The sequence below is a fragment of the Glandiceps talaboti genome, chromosome 2, assembly GCF_964340395.1.
Source record: "Glandiceps talaboti chromosome 2, keGlaTala1.1, whole genome shotgun sequence".
Classification (NCBI taxonomy): Eukaryota; Metazoa; Hemichordata; class Enteropneusta; family Spengelidae; genus Glandiceps; species Glandiceps talaboti.
The window spans coordinates 25,550,035-25,570,130 of record NC_135550.1 but is presented as its reverse complement, the minus strand read 5'-3'; the positions used below and the strand labels follow the sequence as shown (position 1 = coordinate 25,570,130).

The 20,096-nt window shown below is 33.2% G+C and overlaps 1 protein-coding gene across 1 annotated transcript in view; it reads left to right on the top strand.

Annotated features, from left to right (window-relative positions):
* LOC144445979 (1-phosphatidylinositol 4,5-bisphosphate phosphodiesterase beta-1-like) overlaps positions 1-20,096 on the top strand; it is an 84,391-nt gene that overhangs the window by 42,009 nt on the left and 22,286 nt on the right. Inside the window, exons 9-19 of the mRNA XM_078135638.1 lie at positions 1,949-2,115; positions 6,642-6,791; positions 7,577-7,734; positions 9,361-9,440; positions 9,861-9,945; positions 10,971-11,076; positions 12,444-12,530; positions 14,730-15,112; positions 15,974-16,070; positions 17,423-17,507; positions 17,788-17,860. Coding sequence (XP_077991764.1) covers positions 1,949-2,115; positions 6,642-6,791; positions 7,577-7,734; positions 9,361-9,440; positions 9,861-9,945; positions 10,971-11,076; positions 12,444-12,530; positions 14,730-15,112; positions 15,974-16,070; positions 17,423-17,507; positions 17,788-17,860 — 1,471 coding nt within the window. The remainder of the gene's footprint in view (positions 1-1,948; positions 2,116-6,641; positions 6,792-7,576; positions 7,735-9,360; positions 9,441-9,860; positions 9,946-10,970; positions 11,077-12,443; positions 12,531-14,729; positions 15,113-15,973; positions 16,071-17,422; positions 17,508-17,787; positions 17,861-20,096) is intronic.

Sequence of the window (20,096 nt, the reverse complement as noted above, 5' to 3'; positions counted from 1 at the left end):
AATGTGTAAATAATTTGTTATTGTATGTACAATAAGAAACATTTTACACATTTGTCACATTTTGCAATTTTTTGAGTTACAAACAAGGACTTGGCATATGTAGTTTCACATTGATTTTTCAAGTAGGAAGCCATGATGAAATTGTTTTATAAAATAAAAAAAAACAAAAATAAATACCCCAATCCTCATCCATATGGCCACTTTAATGCTGAATCAAATACAATTTGAAACTAAACTTGCTGAGTACACAAGATACAAATATTTTGTAGAAAGAAAGTATGAATTATGCATTATTGAGCATTGTTTCTGAAATTTATATATTCATGATTTCAACTTCTTGCCTGAGTGGTCACTCATTACACACAATATGATATTAATTCATACTGATGTCTGTTATTAAAGTTGTCACTTTTCCACAATCAAATAGAAGAATTTTTCTTTATTGATGAAAAACCATGGCAACTTAACATGAATAAATACAGCATCCTAAACTTTATCTCTTCAAGAAAGTATTTCAAACTGAATATGCTAAAACACCAGACACTAATCGTCATGGTATGAATTTTCAGGAGGAAAAACAACAGCTACTGTAAGATTGCCACTAGGGGGCACTATTAGTATTACCTTTACTTTTTAGTCATGGTTTCTACTACTACATACATAATATATAAGGTAGAAATACACAAACAAAAAGGAATTTTGGTAGTGTAATTTAGGACAATAACATTTTAGAAAAATAGCCACCAACGGCGTTATAGCACAACTGTATAGTTTTTAATGTTTACCCACATGTTGATCCATACTAGGTATAGGTGTTCATTTGCTGAATGATTATCCTTTTGCCAATCAGCCCTGTTGTTATCTTTGCAATATATGTGATCGTTTGGCTGTTGTTATGGGTGTGGTCATGTTGGTAGACATGTTTGCATACATTATTTGAATGTTTGTTTGCTTGTCTATGAATCCCTGATGTTATCTTTGCGATATACCAAGTCATTTGTATATTAATCCCTGTTGTTATCTTTGCAATATATGTGGTCTTTTAGCTGTTGCTATGGCATGGTCTTGTTACTAGGCATATTTGCATACACTTTTTGAATGTTTTGTTCACTTGGTTAAGAATCTCTGTTATCTTTGTTAATTACACCATCGTTTGGCTGTTGCCATGGGCGTGGTCATGGTTGCTAGGGATATTTGCATACATTTTTTAAATGTTTACTCACTTGCTTATCATATGATGTTATTTTAGCAAAATATACTGGCATTTGGTTGTTGCTAAGGGCATGGTCATGGTTGCTAGGACCAATCGTGTCAGAACAATTTGAACAAAATCTGGAAAATAACACTTCTAAGTTCTAGAAACACCTCACCAAATTTCAGTCTAACTGACCGAGTACTTTTTGAGATATAAGTTTTTTGACTGAAGTTCACATTTTAGACATAATTTGCATATAGCTGATGAGATCATTATATGCTTAATATATCTTCATCTATGCAACCAAAATGCATCCCCATTAAATTTCAGCCCAATTTGCTCAGTAATATTGAAATTATAGGTTTTTGACTAAAAAGACACATTTTTAGACTTTAATTTGCATATTACTGATGAGATCACCATGTCATGAACAATTCTCAATCTATACACCTATAAGACCGTTCCCACCAAATTTCACACCAATCTGCTCAGTAGTTTTTGAGTTTAACTTTTTTGACATTTTTTTGACCCAAATCACACACCTGTAATGCTTTGAACAATTTCCCAAGTAGACACCAAAAGTAATGTGCCCACAAAATACCAAGGCAATCAGTCTGGCAGTTTTCGAGTTTAAGTTGTACACACACATACAGACAGACAGACGGACAGACACCGCACCATGCCTATAGCACTACTGAGCCTTATCAGTTCAGTTGTGCTATAAAGCAATATCTCTTTTGCTTTGTTTTACAGAGGTGCTAAAAATAAACCTTACCTGACAGTGCAACAATTTGTGAAATTTTTGAACAGTGAACAACGAGATCCTCGACTAAATGAAGTTCTCTTCCCACTGTATACTGAAGTTAAGGCACGGGAATTGATTGATGATTATGAACCAAATGGGTCATTTGCCAAAAAAGGTGAGCAATATGTTTTTTTTCATTCAGTGATATAAAATCAGAATCACCAACAAGATAATTTCGCAAAGTACCGTAGATTCAATCAAATATTACATTTATCAGTTATAACTAAACTCCTGTCAAAAATCACAGAGTCACAAACTATACATTCTAAAAATGTTAAAGTGCTAGTACAGTGATATGATATCAGCATTGGTAGAGTATTGTGGTAAATGTTCATGGATGAATTTGACTACATTTTGGGCATCAGTGTGTAGTGATATGTTATCAGATACATGTCATGATTATGGTGTGGTGATCTGATGACGACTATTAAAAAACGTTTTTATGTCACTGCAAGGACTAATTGGCATCAATGTTTATGATGACTTGGCATATCAATACTCATATTACAGCACTCATACAGATAGAATCCTTTGTCATGGATGATGTCATGTGTGGCAGTCCATATCAATAACCACTTGACTATTAACATATGCATTTAAAGTACGCTGAATACATAGAAATTAGACTAAATGACTTAACTTTCAGTCTCAAAATATAGGACGGTCATTAATATTTAACTATATCAACATATTAACACTGCAGTTTTATCAATAATTCATTTATCAACATAGTGGTACTGCAGTTTTATCCATAATTCATTTACCAACATATTAGTACTGCAGTTTTATCAATAGCTCATTTACCAACATATTAACACTGCAGTTTTATCATTAGTTCATTTATTGCAATTTTATCAATACTGTTCATAATTATCAACATCTTAAAGCACTGTAGTTATAGTAGTTAACATCATGCCCTTTGTCACAGCATGTTTAAGTGTTTAGAATTCAAGAGATTGGATAATCTTGTGTAATTCAAAGACTTTCTGATGTAACATATTAGATTTACTTGACTAATTTCACTTGGCAATACATCATGTAGGTGCTGTAAAATTGAAATTTAATTGTCACCATAAAAGTAGTAGTATTCTAGGTGTAACATTATACACTTGTGTGTTTTTATTTCACTATCATGGGTGTGTATTTGCAGAATGTGACACTTAAAATGAGTCTCTTGAACAGAATGAGGTATTGAGACTGTCACTGAAGGAGTGTGCAACTAGCAATGTATAGGATAAAGTTTTACACCTTTGATTCAATAGTGAATGCAGAAATCAAGTCTGACTCTCACAAACACTAATTTTGTCTTTCATATTCTACACATTAGAACAACTGTAAATTTTTATGATGAATTTCTCTTCTCAGGGGCACGGCATGCAAGCTATGTGACTCTGTGTATGTAAACTGTGTCTCAGCTCAACTGAGTGTACGATCATACTATATGTTTATCACCTATTAAGGCATCCCTTTATCCACATCCAAGTATATAGAATGAATGATAACAAATATGGCGATAAAACACATGGCCATGCTTCCCATTGCAGTAATTTGGGTTTTTTTGAATTTATCAGTAACTTTAAAAATATTAAAACAACAAAACTGAAATGAATCAAACACTGGCAATGTCTATGTATGGATTTAAGGAAGAAATGAATATATATTGCCATGGATTGAATTATATGGTATTCAACATCAATTTGAATTCACGATCTTGTGGCACGATTCAAACCACACCCAGTTGTTGTCCAGCACTGAAGGCATTAAAAACAAGTCCGTGTAAAAGCCAGTACACTACCCAAATACTTTCAATTTCTGTTTGACTAATAAATGAATCAATATTTGTTCACAATTTTGACCCAGTAGGGACTGGTCAGAGGTCAAATATAAAGATATGAGCAGACAGGTCAAATCTAATAATGAATTTAAGTGTGTATGTCTTAGAAATAGACATATATCCCTTTAAACATCCTCACCAAATTTCAGACCAATTCACCAAGTGGTTTTTGAGTTTTAATAACCCTATTTTTCACCAAAAATCACTGTATAGACTTAATTTGCATATTGCCAATCTGATCATTTTCCCTTGATCAATTTTCATTGTTAAATGTCAAAATGCAAGCAAGCCATCTGAGGTTAGATGTAGTAACGCTGTATCATATGTCTGTTACATCTTTTCAAACTTACTACCCCCCAGCAGTCTCCAACAATGGCAAGCTCCACTTTTCATCCCCCAGTAGTAAATAAGATATTAATTCTAATAATATCAAAGTCCAAAGAATCCAAGGGATCTCTGCATTCATTTCTAATAAGTAATCTTTGATGGTGTTCAGCTTCCTTCAAGCTAATTCATTATTGAAAGTTACCCATTGAATCGAAGACACAGTGTAATGTCAACTGAATGAATAATGAAAACAAAATTGTAATAACTTTAATACTGTGTGTATATGCCCTGTACAAGTGTTTGGAGTTTGATGGAAGTCAAAATGTGAATCTGGGTACTTTGCTCAAATATAAGATATTGGGTGTATATGACCGACAGCATTTATTGCACATGGTATTATGGTACAGCCTTAGATACATAGTATAACTGCTTCAACTAACCGTACCTTGTAACCACTGAATGCAATAATTTAAAACTGTAATGCTATATCATATTCATTTGCATGGAAAAAATTACTCGTAAAAGATATGAGGATGTAATTTCATACCATATTATCACAAATACCATGCATCAGTAATGGTCCTTTGCTTTTCATTACACCAGTGTAATAGGCTAGATATAATGACCATAAATGCTCTTTTTACTTCACTCACTGAAAATGTACTACCGGTAGTAAGAGTGTGATGTGTCAGATGTCTTATAAACTCTATCTACCAAAATGCACAGTGTGAATAATGTATCCCTGTGATGTATCATGAATGGTATTCCCACTCTCTCCTAGAGTACTATATGATACAGTTTTTGCAACATCTCATTTGCAGATCGTAATAATTTTAGTAACCTTTCTAACTATTGATACCATGTATATACCAAATAGAAATCTTACTCCCTGCATGTACAGTTGCCTTTAGATGTCATACTTGTACATGTAGTTTATAGATGACATACAGTATAGGAAAATGAAGTCTCCATGCACCATTTTGGCAACCCAGTAGTATACGATGTTACAGTACCTCTACAATATCAAATATGCACAAGACAGAGATGTATGGTGTAGAATTTCCTCAGAAAGGGGACTACCAAAAGTTACAAACACAAGTCAGGTTGTGTACATGTAAACATGATGACAATAAAACTGATGATGAGAACAACAACTTGGAAATAAAAGATGTAATTATGTGGATGATATGTCAAAAATTAAAAGAGATCAGATATGAAATCCAGAATGTATCAACTGATGAAAAGAAAGGAAAAAACATGTGCAATTTCTAAGAATGGTGACATTCTTGCAATTAATGGTGACATACTTGCAATTAATACTAAAGTAGAAAGGATGGAGATATGATTTAAAAAAATGGTATTATAGCACAATCGTACAGTTTATGTGTCATCTTTTACAACATGTTTATACACTTGCCAACCATCCCTGTTTTTTTTTTTGTAATATACACCATCATTTCTCTCTTATGGATGTGGTCTAGTTGCTAGGCATATACTTGTTTATTTTCTGAACGTTGATTCATTTGGCTATCCATCCCTGTCATTATATTTGCCATACACACCATCATTTGGTTGTTGTTATGGGTGTGGTCTTGTTGCTTGGCATATGTGCATTCACTTTCTGGATGTATGCACTTGTCTATCAATCCCTGTTGTTATCTTTGTAATATACACCATTGTTGGCAGTTGCTATGGGTATAGTCTTGTTACTAGGCATACATGTGATCATTTATAGACGTTTATCAACTATCAGCCTATCCATCCCTGTTATTAGCTTTGCCATATACATCATTTGACTGTTGCCATGGTCATGGTCTTGTTCCTATGCATCTTTGCTTACAGTATATATTTTGAATATTTATTTACTTGCCTACCCAATTGTGTTGTTAGCTTTGTAAAACATACTGGCACCAGGCTGTGGCTGAGGGTATGGTCCTAGTTGCGTGTCATGAACAATATATGCAGAATAACACTTTGGGAAGCATCCCTGTCAAATTTCATTCCCGTCCACCAAGTATTTTTTGAGATATATTATATATTTTTAACCAAAATGCAGATTTAGATCTAATTTGCATATCACTGATGGAAATGATCATGTTATGAGCAATTCTTCGTCCGCTACACATTCCTAAGAATATGCCTAGTAAATTTCAGGCCAATGATGAGGATAATGTAGTTTTTGAGTTTAAGTTTCTTTATCAAAAATCACATTTTCGTAGCACCCCATATTTAAATACACCTAGGCTGAGATCATTTTCACTTAAACATTTTCCCAACTAGACACCCAAAGTAATATCCCCACCAAGTACTAATGCAATTGGTCACCCTTCGCCTTGCCTATAGGCTATTGAACCTCAATTCAGTTGTGCTATTAAAAAATGGTGGGGTGGAGTATACCATGGTCAGTGATAAAACAGATTCAGGGCAGTATTGCTTTACTTTGTAATGTTTTATGAACCCTTTCCTCTCTTCCACTTTAGGTCACATCTCCATTGAGGGCTTCACTAAGTATTTGATGAGTTTTGATAATTACATTGTGATGGCAGAGAAGTATGAACTACATGATGAAGATATGGACCACCCTCTTGCTCATTACTTCATCAACTCATCTCACAACACATACCTTACTGGTAAGACAACATTTATATTACTATGTAGTTATAAGTCGCTTCAAAAACTAGATTCCAGGTATTAGACTCTACTACTACTACTACTACTACTACTACAATGTTCTTACAGTTATTGCCTTGCTAAGCCACCGGCCCAAAATAGTACAAACTGTGAAAAATACATTTCTGTCCTACCAATAGCAAAAGAGAGAGAAAATATACCACTTTTTTATTCAGACATTCTCAGCTCCACAGCTGTATATACATATTTATATTCATTGTAGTTAACACATACATGTATGTGTGAGTACATTGTTAGACTTGTGGTCACTTTAAGCTCTTACTCATCCTAAGTTCAAAACACCATATTGACTGCCTTATTCCTTATTTGCATTGTGCCAGAGTTCACCTATATAGGGGAAAAGTTCTTTAAAAGTATATAAATTTGTGCTGGAAGACAAACTTTAAGGGTCTTTCCCCCCAAGTGAACTATATCTGACCACACCAAATTCAACATCCAAGAACCTGTATTCATGTACATCATGCAGAATGAATGAACATGCGTGTTGCTATGAGCCTGATGAACTCCCAGTATTAAACTGTAAAGTACTGGGACTCAACAACAGTTTCTCACAAAACATTCCGAGGAGAGGGTAGAGTTTTCACATATTAAATGGTGTATGTGTGCACGTGCATGTGTGTGTATGAAAACTAGGAAATTCAGGGGAATTCTATAGTTTGTATAAATAAATGTTTCAAAAGTTTAAACTCCTACCAATTTGTTATTTTCTCTGAAAATCTTTCAGGACATCAATTGACAGGGAAATCAACAGTTGAAATATATCGACAGTGTCTACTGGCTGGATGTCGTTGTGTAGAATTGGACTGTTGGGATGGTAAAGCACCAGAAGAAGAACCAATTATCACCCATGGTTACACTATGTGCACTGAGATATCATTTAAGGTCAGTTGTATGTATATATGTATGTATGTATGTATGTATGTATGTATGTATGTATGTATGTATGTGTGTGTGTGTGTGTGTGTGTGTGTGTGTGTGTGTGTGTGTGTGTGTGTGTGTGTGTGTGTGTGTGTGTACGTATTATGTATGTATGTATGTGACGACTACAGTTTTTGTAATTCTGACCGCACTGCCACTTGCAAGTTGTATACTACCATGTATTTTTGAGTAATATGGTCTGATAACACTCTTGAGTATAACTGTGTTGATAGGGTACATGTGTAGCTTTTGGAGGTGTACAGGCATGCAGTCTCCTTCCTTCCTCAGATGTCCATAAGACTTACTTTTGCCAATTTAATAAGTTTTGGGTACAAAAATAGACCATGTTTTAGATTTAGCATATCTGATCTAAGGAATCCTCCACCCCTCCCTGAAATCTTGCTGGCATAACCATTCCCACAGAACAATGGTTGTTCCTTTCAACTCAACCACAAGTCTGACAGCATAACCATTTCCTTTCAATGTCTTGATGTGAGGTTAAATTGACTGTCTGAGTATCTGGACAGGGACAATAACATATTTACATCATGAAATACAGAAAATCCAAGGTTGCATGGTGACTGAATTTACTGAGTCCGAGTAAAACCAGATAATTCATTAGACTAGTGAATTGGGATAATTAATTTGTTTTAGAAGAGAGGTCAAGAAACTGTGAAGTGGAATTGTGTTAGAGCTGTTTGATCAGAATTCACACACGTACTTGTGAAATTGCTTTTTGTTATGATTTTATTTAGTTGTGCAAGAGATCATTAATTGATCAACAAGGCAGGATGTGTGTCGTGATATGTTCTGATATTGAAGCAAGTATATAATATTAGTAAATGTCGACAAAACAGAAAACTAGTTGTTAGTTGTAACCTTATTTTTTACTGATGGAAATATTAATATGGACTTGAAGCCAGAAAATTAGTAAATCGATCTAAAATTAAAAAAATTTCAATAGTTGTATTAGAGGAAATGATGAGAAACTCTAAAGTTGCATGATATAGGATGTCAAAATATATGTACCACACAAAGTGTTTTTATCTTTTCATGTAATTTTTGAATTGACTCAATTGCATTTACGCACTTCCCTGTCGCAATAATTATAATGCAAGACAAAAAATTTACAAGTGGACAGGACATGCATTGCAGAATTATCCAGACTTGCTGTTGAAGTTCATGACAACATGCTTTATGATATTGTCAAAGCCAAAGTTACTGAATTATTTATATAATTTGAAGCCAGACAAATTGTGAATTGTTGATAAAAAATTGCAATGTTCATAATTTTCTCACTCAAATTTTACATGTTTTATGAATAAAGGGATGAGAAATTGCAAAGTTGCATGATATAAAATGTCCATTGAATTACATGTACCCATTTATCATTTCATCATGGCAATGGGGTATGGTTATATTTCCTCACTGGGCAGGATGGGTGCCATGTAATTTTCAGAATTACTTTAATGGCCATATATAAAAAAAGTCAAGTAAATTCAGCTCAGACTTGAAAAAGGATGAGCAACACTGCTGTCGCATCATGTTGTATATGTTGCATTGAAATACATCTTTTGTTTCTATTATCAGGACGTCATTGAAGCAATTGCAGAAAGTGCCTTTAAGACATCAGACTTTCCCGTTATTCTTTCCTTTGAAAACCATTGCTCGTATGTATTTTCTTACTACTATTTATTCCTACATCTTTGATTTTATGACATCTTATGACAATTTGTAAGATTTGAATGATATACTATGAAAATGACTCAAGGAAGGAATGGGTCCACAAATATAGTCAACGCAAGAAGCATTATATAAAACAATTTTGTCATTTTGGGTATTAAAAACATCATCAAACATAAACTTAAACATCAAAAGCTCTACTAAATTTATCACCTATAAAAATACAAGTATTAAAAGAGGATGTATGTAATACTAATGTGTTGGGTTCAAGGTGATACAGATCAAATATAAAGAGGAAGAGAATATATACTTTTTGCCAATATCTCTTATTGTGTATGGGCCATGCTAATATGAGAAATGACTAATTTTTTTCCTTTTTTACTTTATTTTGCTGTTTGTGTTGACAGCCCAAAACAACAGGCTAAAATGGCAAATTATTGTAGGAACATTTTTGGTGATATGTTACTTATTGATGCACTGGAGGAATATGTGGTAAGTATGTAACATTTAATATGGAACTTTTTGGAAATATAAAAGATACAAAATGAAGACAGGTTCAATAAAAATTCACAAGATGTCATGGCTTACACAGGTGTGCTTCTGTTCAAATACCAAACTGTGTTAAAGCACAAAATGTTTTGTTTGACAGTTAAAGCTCAATGTTTGGATCCCAGGTTCTCACATTATTAGTATCTTGTCAATAAGCCATATGATGTATAAATTAGATAATTCTTTTGTACAGGACATACTTTTTCTATACTGACAGACAATTGTTTTTCTCGCCCAAATTTGTATCCTGTTAATCTGTCATGGCCCTTTAAAGGTAAAGGATCATGTGTACCTTATGAATTATCAATTGGATGTTAAATGAGATAAAATGCATTGGTTTCAATCACTTTCATGTACAGTTCAGCACTAGCATTGATGATCTGAACTTTAATAGGCAGAATTAGTGATGTAGTATAATTTGGTAAGTACAATTTGACATACATGTATAGGTACATGTACATTGAATTTATAGTTGTTCACATACATACACATGGCTTAATTGCAAAGCCATTAACTTTTATCAAGTGTTTATACTGTTGTTGTAATTGTGTAACAATATAAGCTGTCATCAATAATGGAAGTTCCCCAAGTAACCAAGGCCTGTATTTCACTTCTGCCTATGTTAGATTTCGATCAATGCAAAATCCATACTGATAAGTGAAAGTGAATGAAACCAATGCATTTTATGTCATTTTAACATCCAAGTTTTAATTTAAATGTAGTGATTCACAAGGTATCCTTTCCATTTAAGTGCTGAAATTTCATCAAAACACCATCAGGGAAAACAGTGAAGGCATCAATCCTGATCTAGTATTGAAATACACTATGCACAAATGTCGCCATATTGAAATGGATGCTATTACTAAGTCAGTCAAACTTATTGTGGGGTTGAAAATTTGCATATACATAAAATCAAGTGCATGTACAAATGTTTATGGATATCAATTGTTTTCATTATTAAATTTCAGTTGAAGCCAGGAGTAGCTTTGCCAAGTCCTAAAGCATTGCTCAGGAAAATCATTGTTAAAAATAAGAAGAAAAAAGATGTGCAAGAAAAGACAAGAAAACGTACAGGTCAGTCCTTAGTAATTTGGTCAATGTAGTTTGAATAAACTCAAAACAACTGGCCCAGCTGTTTTTGACTTTCTGTTGTTCACACACACACACACACACACACACACACACACACACACACGCAGCACACACGCACATTCACAGACAGACAGCCAGACACCGCACCATGTCATAATCACAACTGAACATTAGTGTTCAGTTGTGCTATAATAGCAAATTATCAACTGCCGTGCAAATTATAATACAAAATGTTTATATTAAGGCTGTAAACATGGAAAATCTACTTGAGTTCACGAACCATTTTGTCTGAGTCGATCCCACCAAAATTATGGTACAATTTATTTGAAACTATGCTAGTTTTTATGGTGTTGTCCCCTTTCTATTACTGTGATTGCCAAAGCTTTGCAAAAACACTGATACATTGTGACTAAGTTCAACTGAAACTATTGATAGCTGACAATCAATTTGTACATATCTGACGTTAGAGAAGTCTTTGACGTACATTTGACACTTCTGAAGTTCCCTTTTGTGATTTTGAAAGTAGCTAAAATTATCATGTTTCTGATCATTTGCACTTGTAGGTGTTACAATTCTTTGAAATAATATGTTACATGTCAAAGCCAAGTGATAACAAAATCCTAATTACATCTTGAGTATTTTTCAGCTGAATGAAGGCAAATATAGAGCACTTGCTACAGAACCAACTGTGTAGTTATGACGAATGACTAGAAGATAAATCATGAATTTTCTGTTTGAATGCATACATTGGACTTGGTTTGCATGTGTATAAAACATGTCATTCAAAGATTTGATAACAGTTTGTCACAAGACTATGCAACTAGAAATCCGTTCAGTAGAACTTGCTATTGTGAAAAGGATAAACAATGTGGTCAGTTCTTCTGGACACTGATTGTAGTAATTTATTTATTTAAGTTATCCCTTTGCCTCTTGTGTTTCTGTTGTTATGTATTTTTTATGTTTTCCACCTGTACATCTCGTTATTGTAATGTAATGTAATGTAATGTAATGTTACAGTAATGTAATGTAAATTGTAATGTAATGTATAATTGTAATGTGAAAATTATTTTAAAAATAATTTTATAAAAAAAGACTATGATTCTTATATATACTATTTAGACAAAACTATCATAGAGAAGTAACAACCACTAATTTGTGAGTGATACGTGACTATTTTATTTGTCATTTGCATTTTTCTCAGTTGTTCTACCTTCTTGAGTCAAAAGGCATATTTTTGTTTGAAACCTGGTAAAAATTCAATTTCTTGGTCAATATATTGGTGTACACTTGTTTTATAAAGTCTAATTGGTTTTATATTATGCTGACTTTGTTACTGCTGTTTTCTTCAGTAAGGAAGCAGTCAAGTAGTAACTCACTTACCTCCTCTAAGACCACTGGAAATGTGGAGGTTATACCTATAGCTGAGAATAATGAAGGTAACAGTTACAGTCTCATTTCAATTGGCAGCATCACTTGCTGTGCAGTGTGTTGTCTGTCTGCTAAATGTAGCTGTTAACTTGTCTGCTTCTTTTGCAATGTCTGCTGCTTTACTCCTATAATGAAAAATAAAAGTGAAAATTTGAAAATTTCTACTCACAGAGTCAAAAACATTTCTTGGAAATGAATCCTGACATCTCATCAGCATCGTCAGAAATGTACTTCAAGACAAAATATCACTTCATGTTTTGACTATGTGATTAGGAATTTTCATGAACTGTGAACTGGGAGTTGAATATTGAATATTCATTCTCAAAAAAACCCAGCTGTGTTTATCAAGTAAGGTAATATATCTGATTTGTTAAACCAAAGAACTTTAATTAATTTGACTCTAGATCACTCAAAATGCAGTGAATGGAACTGGCTACAAAACTGCTTTGCTGATGTATGTGACAATAAGTTTAAAATAATTATTGCTTAGTTTGTAGCTATAATATTCTCAGACACTTTTTGACATCAAACTATGTGGTTGTTGAAAGACTGCTATTTATGTTATAGTTTGACGGATTGGATGAAATTGTGAACATTACAATACTGCATAGTTTAAGCTTTGACATCTGTCTGTTAACTATAATATGTTTAATTCTGCCTTTATATGGGAGTCGTGATATGGTCGGATTAGTACAACTGGCTTGAAATATGTAGGCTGTAAAATGGTTCAAGCCTAAGTAACTGCCATTTGTTTCTGAGTAGCTAAGTCTTTGGTTAAGATTTGAACCATGAGCGTATAACCCCAGTCAACCCAGCTGTATAATTTGGGACTTGGTATGACAGCTAGAAGACTTTAATCCCATTCACCTATTAAAAGGATCCAGGGAATTTAGAAAGTTATAAAAGGGCTATTACAGTTGTGCTGTTATTTATCTACACCAGGAGTAATAATTGTGAAGCATAATTGGAATTGGAGTGTTGGAAAACGATTCATATTATTATATCATTTGGTCCATCATCAACATAAAAAATGGCTATAATTGACAATTATCGCTAATCCACGTAATTATAGGTATTAAAAATTAAAATGATCATGTGGAGTACTCATGCATGTGAGGTTCTGTTATTTTTTTCCACTTTTTATTTCTCTGTGGAAGTAGTTGTAGTTTAATCATGTCTATAAATATCATATAAATAGTAAAAGACTACAAAGATTGATGTACATGTGTATTAATAGTATGTAAGAAACTAGATAAAAGGTTGCCACAAATACTCACTGTGTTAGTATTACACAGAATTATGCAAATTGTTCAGATGAATAATTTTAGCCATGACTGAAAAGTATAGCAATGGCATTTGTTGCAAACTAAAGATCCGTCATGTTAAAATAAGTAACTCTGCTATTATTTAAATGTGTATCAAAGGTGTTATATTTGATCTCTTACGATTGTTCCACAATGAATTCATAAAAATCTCTTCTATTGAGATTACCATTATAGTGTATTTTGAGGAGATTATCAATTTTATTTGGTTAAGTTGAATAGTTCAGTCATTATCGTTAAGAGGTAAAGTTTATATTTTTACTGAGATCAAGCTTTGTATGTTATGTATGTTAGTTTAGGAAAACTAAGACATACTACTACTATCTGCATATACCTATCATCCCATTATGCCTTGCATTTAACTGATTACACAGGCATGTACGCAACAGTTGAAAACAGGGCTCCCAAAAAGAATTAATCTATTGATGGGAAATTAATTTTGGGCTAAACAGGTAATAAAACTGAGAGTGATTTGTTGTATTACACACTATAATGTTTTAACACAAGATCCACCACCCCATCGCACACAATGTAACCCGATTTTAATAATGTCACAACAAGTTGTCACTCTTGGAGGCTGACTTTTAGACACTATATGGTAATCTGGGGAATAATAACTAGCTGTCTCAGTAGATGTTTTGCAAACACACTTATAATTACCCTGATAGATAAATGCAATATAAAACTGCATGACTGGATATAGTTGACATACAGATTGATGAATGGAGAGGAACAGTTATGATAAGTCAGTAGTTGAGAGTGATAGTCATATGATCAAGGAATATTTATTTGAATTCTCTGTCAGTTTTGTATCATCACAAATAAAATAAAATGAATAAATTAGGAAATGTTCATTATGTTAATTATACTATTTCTTGGTTATAGGATCCAAGTCACAACTGAATACATCAGAAAGCAAAAATGGCAGCACTGAGTACAGTGATGGAAATTGCAATGGAAAGAATGATGCAGTTAAAAGTGAAGCACTTGAGAACACTGGAAAGACATCAGCAGATGATGATGATGAAACAAAAGACACAGAAATAGTAGAAAAAAATGATGAAACAAGTACAACAGAAATATCTGATGTTGTTAATACCACAAAGAAAATCCAAGTACAAGAAAAACGCTCAACATCATCTGAAAAAACAGCAGAAATGGAAAAGATGGACACTATTGATGAATTTTATGAGAGTGACAGTGATGATGAAAGAGAGGGCTTGTCAAAAGAAGAGCAGAAGGCTCGGCAACGTGAGAAAAGAGAAAAGGTCATTATGCAATGATGCGTACAACTTGTAAATAGCTTATTAGTCTCTGTCTCATGAAAACAAGTATACTTGATATTTATGAATACACGTTGTAGCTACTTAGAATATTCATTTAAATTATCAGATAATTATCAGAGATACATGACATATCCTAGCACAAAAGAATTGACACCTAGACAAGTGCCATCAAGCAGAAGAATGCTAAATTTACCACATGTGATTTGCATATGAAACAACCTGGAGCACTAGCTGTTTCAGAGATGAAATAAAAATGGAGGGATACTCTGAACATGTATGGAACACTAGAGGTACATTATATATTGTACCATGTACTTCTACAATATGTATTATAATGATGTGATTCACTGGCAACAAGTTACATTACAGTGCTTCTATTCACAGTATGAATGATGAATTATCACAAAATCAATACATTACATCAAGTAGGTTTATGTCTTTGTACAAAATTTAGTAGGGTCAGATCAAAGGAGTACCTCAATTTGTGTGTCATTACCAATAACTTAAATCATAACAAATTCAAATTTGGTACCTCTTACAGATAGTGAGGTTTGTTGTTGTTAGAAATCACTCCGTATGTCTAGTTGTAATGAATGTTATCCATTAAACAGGCGTTTATTTGCAACAATGTATAATTGCATCACATTTTTGGCAGTGTAAATTGTTCTTCAACTTTGCTGCTGTGTATAGGCAATGTTGTGACCACTATAATAGCTAAATCTACATCAATGAATCAAGACAAGTTTAGAATAAAAATGTATTAATATAGTGCAGTACTTCTTAGTTTATTCTTCAAATGGAAACACTGTAATTCATTCTTTTCTGTTTTTCTTTCTTGTGCAGGGTACAGCTGGTCAAGAAGTAGAGGCTGGGGCTGAAATGTCTGCCTTGGTTAATTATGTGACACCCGTACATTTCCATACATTTGATTACTCAGACAGTAAGTGGACCAACTATTGACCATATAGTCTCCTTAAAAGAACTATATATAATATTATTTATATATGTTACACCCATAAACGGTCATACTTTCAATCACTCTGACAGTGTAACCTAAATATTGACCATATTATGTATACTAAAAACACATTGCCTCTCCAAGTCTCCAAGTTAAATAATACATGTTACACCCATGCATTTCTATATTTTCAATTACTTTGACGTTTAAAGTGGCTACGGAACCTAATATTAGAGAATCCATGGTGAATGAGTGTGGCATAGTATGGATATTTTGCATGAGAACTTTTTGTACTTACATTTAAGCATATAACAAGTGAAAGTGCAGCCAAAAACACTGCAAGCACCCTGGAGTACCCACACTGACCCTTACGTGGCATGGGTCGTTATTACTACATATATCTGAAACAACAAATTTTCTTAAAATTTATACTGTGCGATCACATGATTTCCTGAATGATTGAACCCTCATTTGCATATCATTTGCATGCAGGTATGCAATATTGTTTTCAGTATTGCACTGCCAGTGCATGAAAGCACCACTTGCATGCATGCGCATTGTAATCACTGGTACACTAATAATACATTGTTTCTTTTAAGTCTTGGTTAACCAATGTTGTTACACCAATACATTTCTATACTTTTAGTTACTCTGACAATTGTATTATGATAACCATGTCTACTGTATGCTTTGATGAATGCCATTGGTAAAATTAAACTTTGCCTTGAACAAATTCACAACTAGATATATTTACAGAAAGACACATAAGTCCTAACAAAAACATTATGTGGTTCTTATTATGCTCAATTTTAGAATAGGAGGGGTAGGTAGATTTTTTATTTTATTTTTTAAATATATTTTTTTCATATGTGAGTGTCTAGTTCAGGTAGTTATGTTTTCCGTTGTTTTCCATATGGTCTCTGTGTTATTGGTGTCTTCTCATCGTATGTACAGCCATTACATATTGGAGTTTTATATTATCTTTTTAAGTTGATGTCAGTTTCTGCATCCACTATTGCTTGCGAGACTTCACAATTTTTGTGATTTTATTATTTTTTCTCAAATATGTAAACAAAAGTTTAGGGTTGGCATGAAAAACAAGATGGAGTAGGGTAACCGGAACCAAACTATTTTTTGTTTAGGTCTAATGATGATGAAAACAGTACAGGTCAATTGTAGTTGTATTCATTAATCTCGTCAAATAACTGCAGGTTAAATTCTGACCTAGCTTTGGTATAAGTAGCAGTACTTTATATAGATTCTCTATGTCTTTGAAGATAAAGGGAAATGACTTTCCTTTATCAATGCTGATCATTATATTTTTTTCTTCACAGAACGAAATCGGTGTTATGAATTGTCGTCTTTTGTGGAATCTACAGCTCTTCTACATGTCAAAGGAAAGCCAATTGACTTTGTCAAGTATCCATGTCTACAATGGCGTTATTTTTAATAAGCACTTGTCAATTAAGTGATTCAGAAATGTTGTAGTATGATGATGGTAAAGGGTCTGTTTCTTTGTTTGTTTGTGTGTTTGTGTGTTGCAACCTAAATTCAAAAGCAGTGACTGACATACAGTATCACTGACATTGTTTTATTATGTGTACATGATGTGCCCCCTCCCCTCACCAACAATAAAGATTACATAGTATAGCATTCTCTAAGCAGTTGTGTCTATAATCCTTAACATCTTACCACACAGCTACAATAAACGACAGTTAAGCCGTATCTATCCTAAAGGAACTCGCATTGATTCTGTCAACTATATGCCTCAGGTAAGTGAGCATGCATGAAACATTTTTTAACAGGGGCACACCCTTTTTAAACACGCGTCAATAAATCATTTCTAGGAACTGATGATACTTTTGCCAGGTGATGAACAGTCAAATCAACATCCACATTTCACCCTTTTACAACTGCATTATGGCATAATTTATTGGGTATGAAATCATTTAATAAAAAAATAGTGCCAATTAACTGTTGCTATGGGTGTGGTCTTGTTGCTGGGCATATTTGTATACAATTTTGTATTGCAATACACATACAATCAATTGGTTGTTGCTAAGGGCATGGTCTTGTTACTAAGCATACTTCCATACACTTTTTGAATATTTATTCACTTCCCTATTTTTAATCCCTGTTATATTTGCAATGAACTATCATTTGGCTGTTGCTATGGCTGTGGTCTTGTTGCTATGGCCTGTTGTGTCAATATGTTTTGAAAAATATCTACTGAATAACACCACCAGAAACATCCCCACCAAATTTCAGCCCCATTCAGCATGTAGTTTTTGAGGCAACTGTTTGATCATCGATCATGTCGTGAATACACTACACCTTCATGCTGTACATCCCCAGAGGTACCCCTGTTAACTTTCAGCTCAGTCTGTTCAGTAGTTTTGGAATTAAAGATTTTTGACCAAAAACACACTCTTAGACCTAATTTGCATGAACTGAAAAAGAAACCTCTTTCTGTTCATGGCTTATCATGGTCTGCATGAAATCAATACGATAACACTTTGATGATTTCATGTCATGGCAGCATCCTAAGCAGTTATGTAATGTAATGTTTCTGAAAGCTGATATTAAAGTATCAAATGTGTGAATCAAATTTCACACCTTTAATTGCACTGGGTAGTTTAATTAAACTTGTCTCCAAAGAAGTCTAGTGGGGATCATTTTCAAGGGTTTTTGATTTTTAATTTTTAATCAAACCAAGAAAAAGGATCATAGTGGATATGCATTACTGTACAGCTGGAAAGTGACTACAATTTCCATAGAGCAAATCTCAAATTATTAAAACAGTATTTTATGCTATATATACATGCAGGTGTTCATTTGCATATGCGCTGTAGTTTTGGAAATAAAGATTTTGGACCACTGAAAAGACACATTTGTAGACCTAATATGCATATCACTGTTGGGATCATCATGTCATGAACAATTCTCATTCTAAACACCCCTAAGAAGGTTCCCAACAAACTTCAGATGCATTTGCTTGTTAGTTTTAGAGTGTAAGTTTTTTTCTCCAAAATTAACATTTTTTATTAAAAATACATCTCTGATGCAATCATTTTCATTCTAGAGTGTAAGTTTTTTTCTCCAAAATTAACATTTTTTATTAAAAATACATCTCTGATGCAATCATTTTCATTCTAGAGTGTAAGTTTTTTTCTCCAAAATTAACATTTTTTATTAAAAACACATCTCTGATGCAATCATTTTCAGTCGAACAATTTTCCTTCTACACACCCTAAGTAATATTCCCACCAAATACCAGACCAATCGGTTTGTCTGTTTTACTTTTAGTTGTACACACACACACACACACACACACACACACACACACACACACACAAAAAAAAAAAACGCACCTAAATTTTACCATGCCTATATAGCACTAATGGACCTCAGTTCAGTTGTCCTAAAAAATGAAAAAAATACTTATAACTATATAATTATTGATAGTTCTGGATAAATAAATGTTCATTCATTGTTACACAAAACACATAATAAATGCTTTTTAAGTGGAGAACTCAGTGTTGCATCTTTTTTTGTGTTTAATTAACTAATAATGAAGACAATGCTTTAAAAAAGCCTTTCATATCTACATTTGATACTCCAACAACAATACCTCTATATATACAACATAAAGGATTGTAATTAAGAGGGTCACTGGTCAAATTCATAGTCAAAATTTTGGCAGAAATATCATTCAAATATATATGCAAGGATTAATTTGTCCAACATCTTATCAGTTTGTGTGGTAACTAACAATTATGCTTTCCAAATTTTTCATTCTGATCAGCTGAAGTTGGTTTTTAGATATGACGACAGATAGACATGATCATTACATTAAACTCTCCGTACAAGGGGTAAAAATAACAGAGTCCCCCTTATAAATTTCTGAGATAAACTCTTTTCAAGTTGAAGTATGCCACTCCTTGGTATTTATATCCAAATGCAAAGCAAATACTAATGGCATCAGAAAGATGATATTTTATAATATTC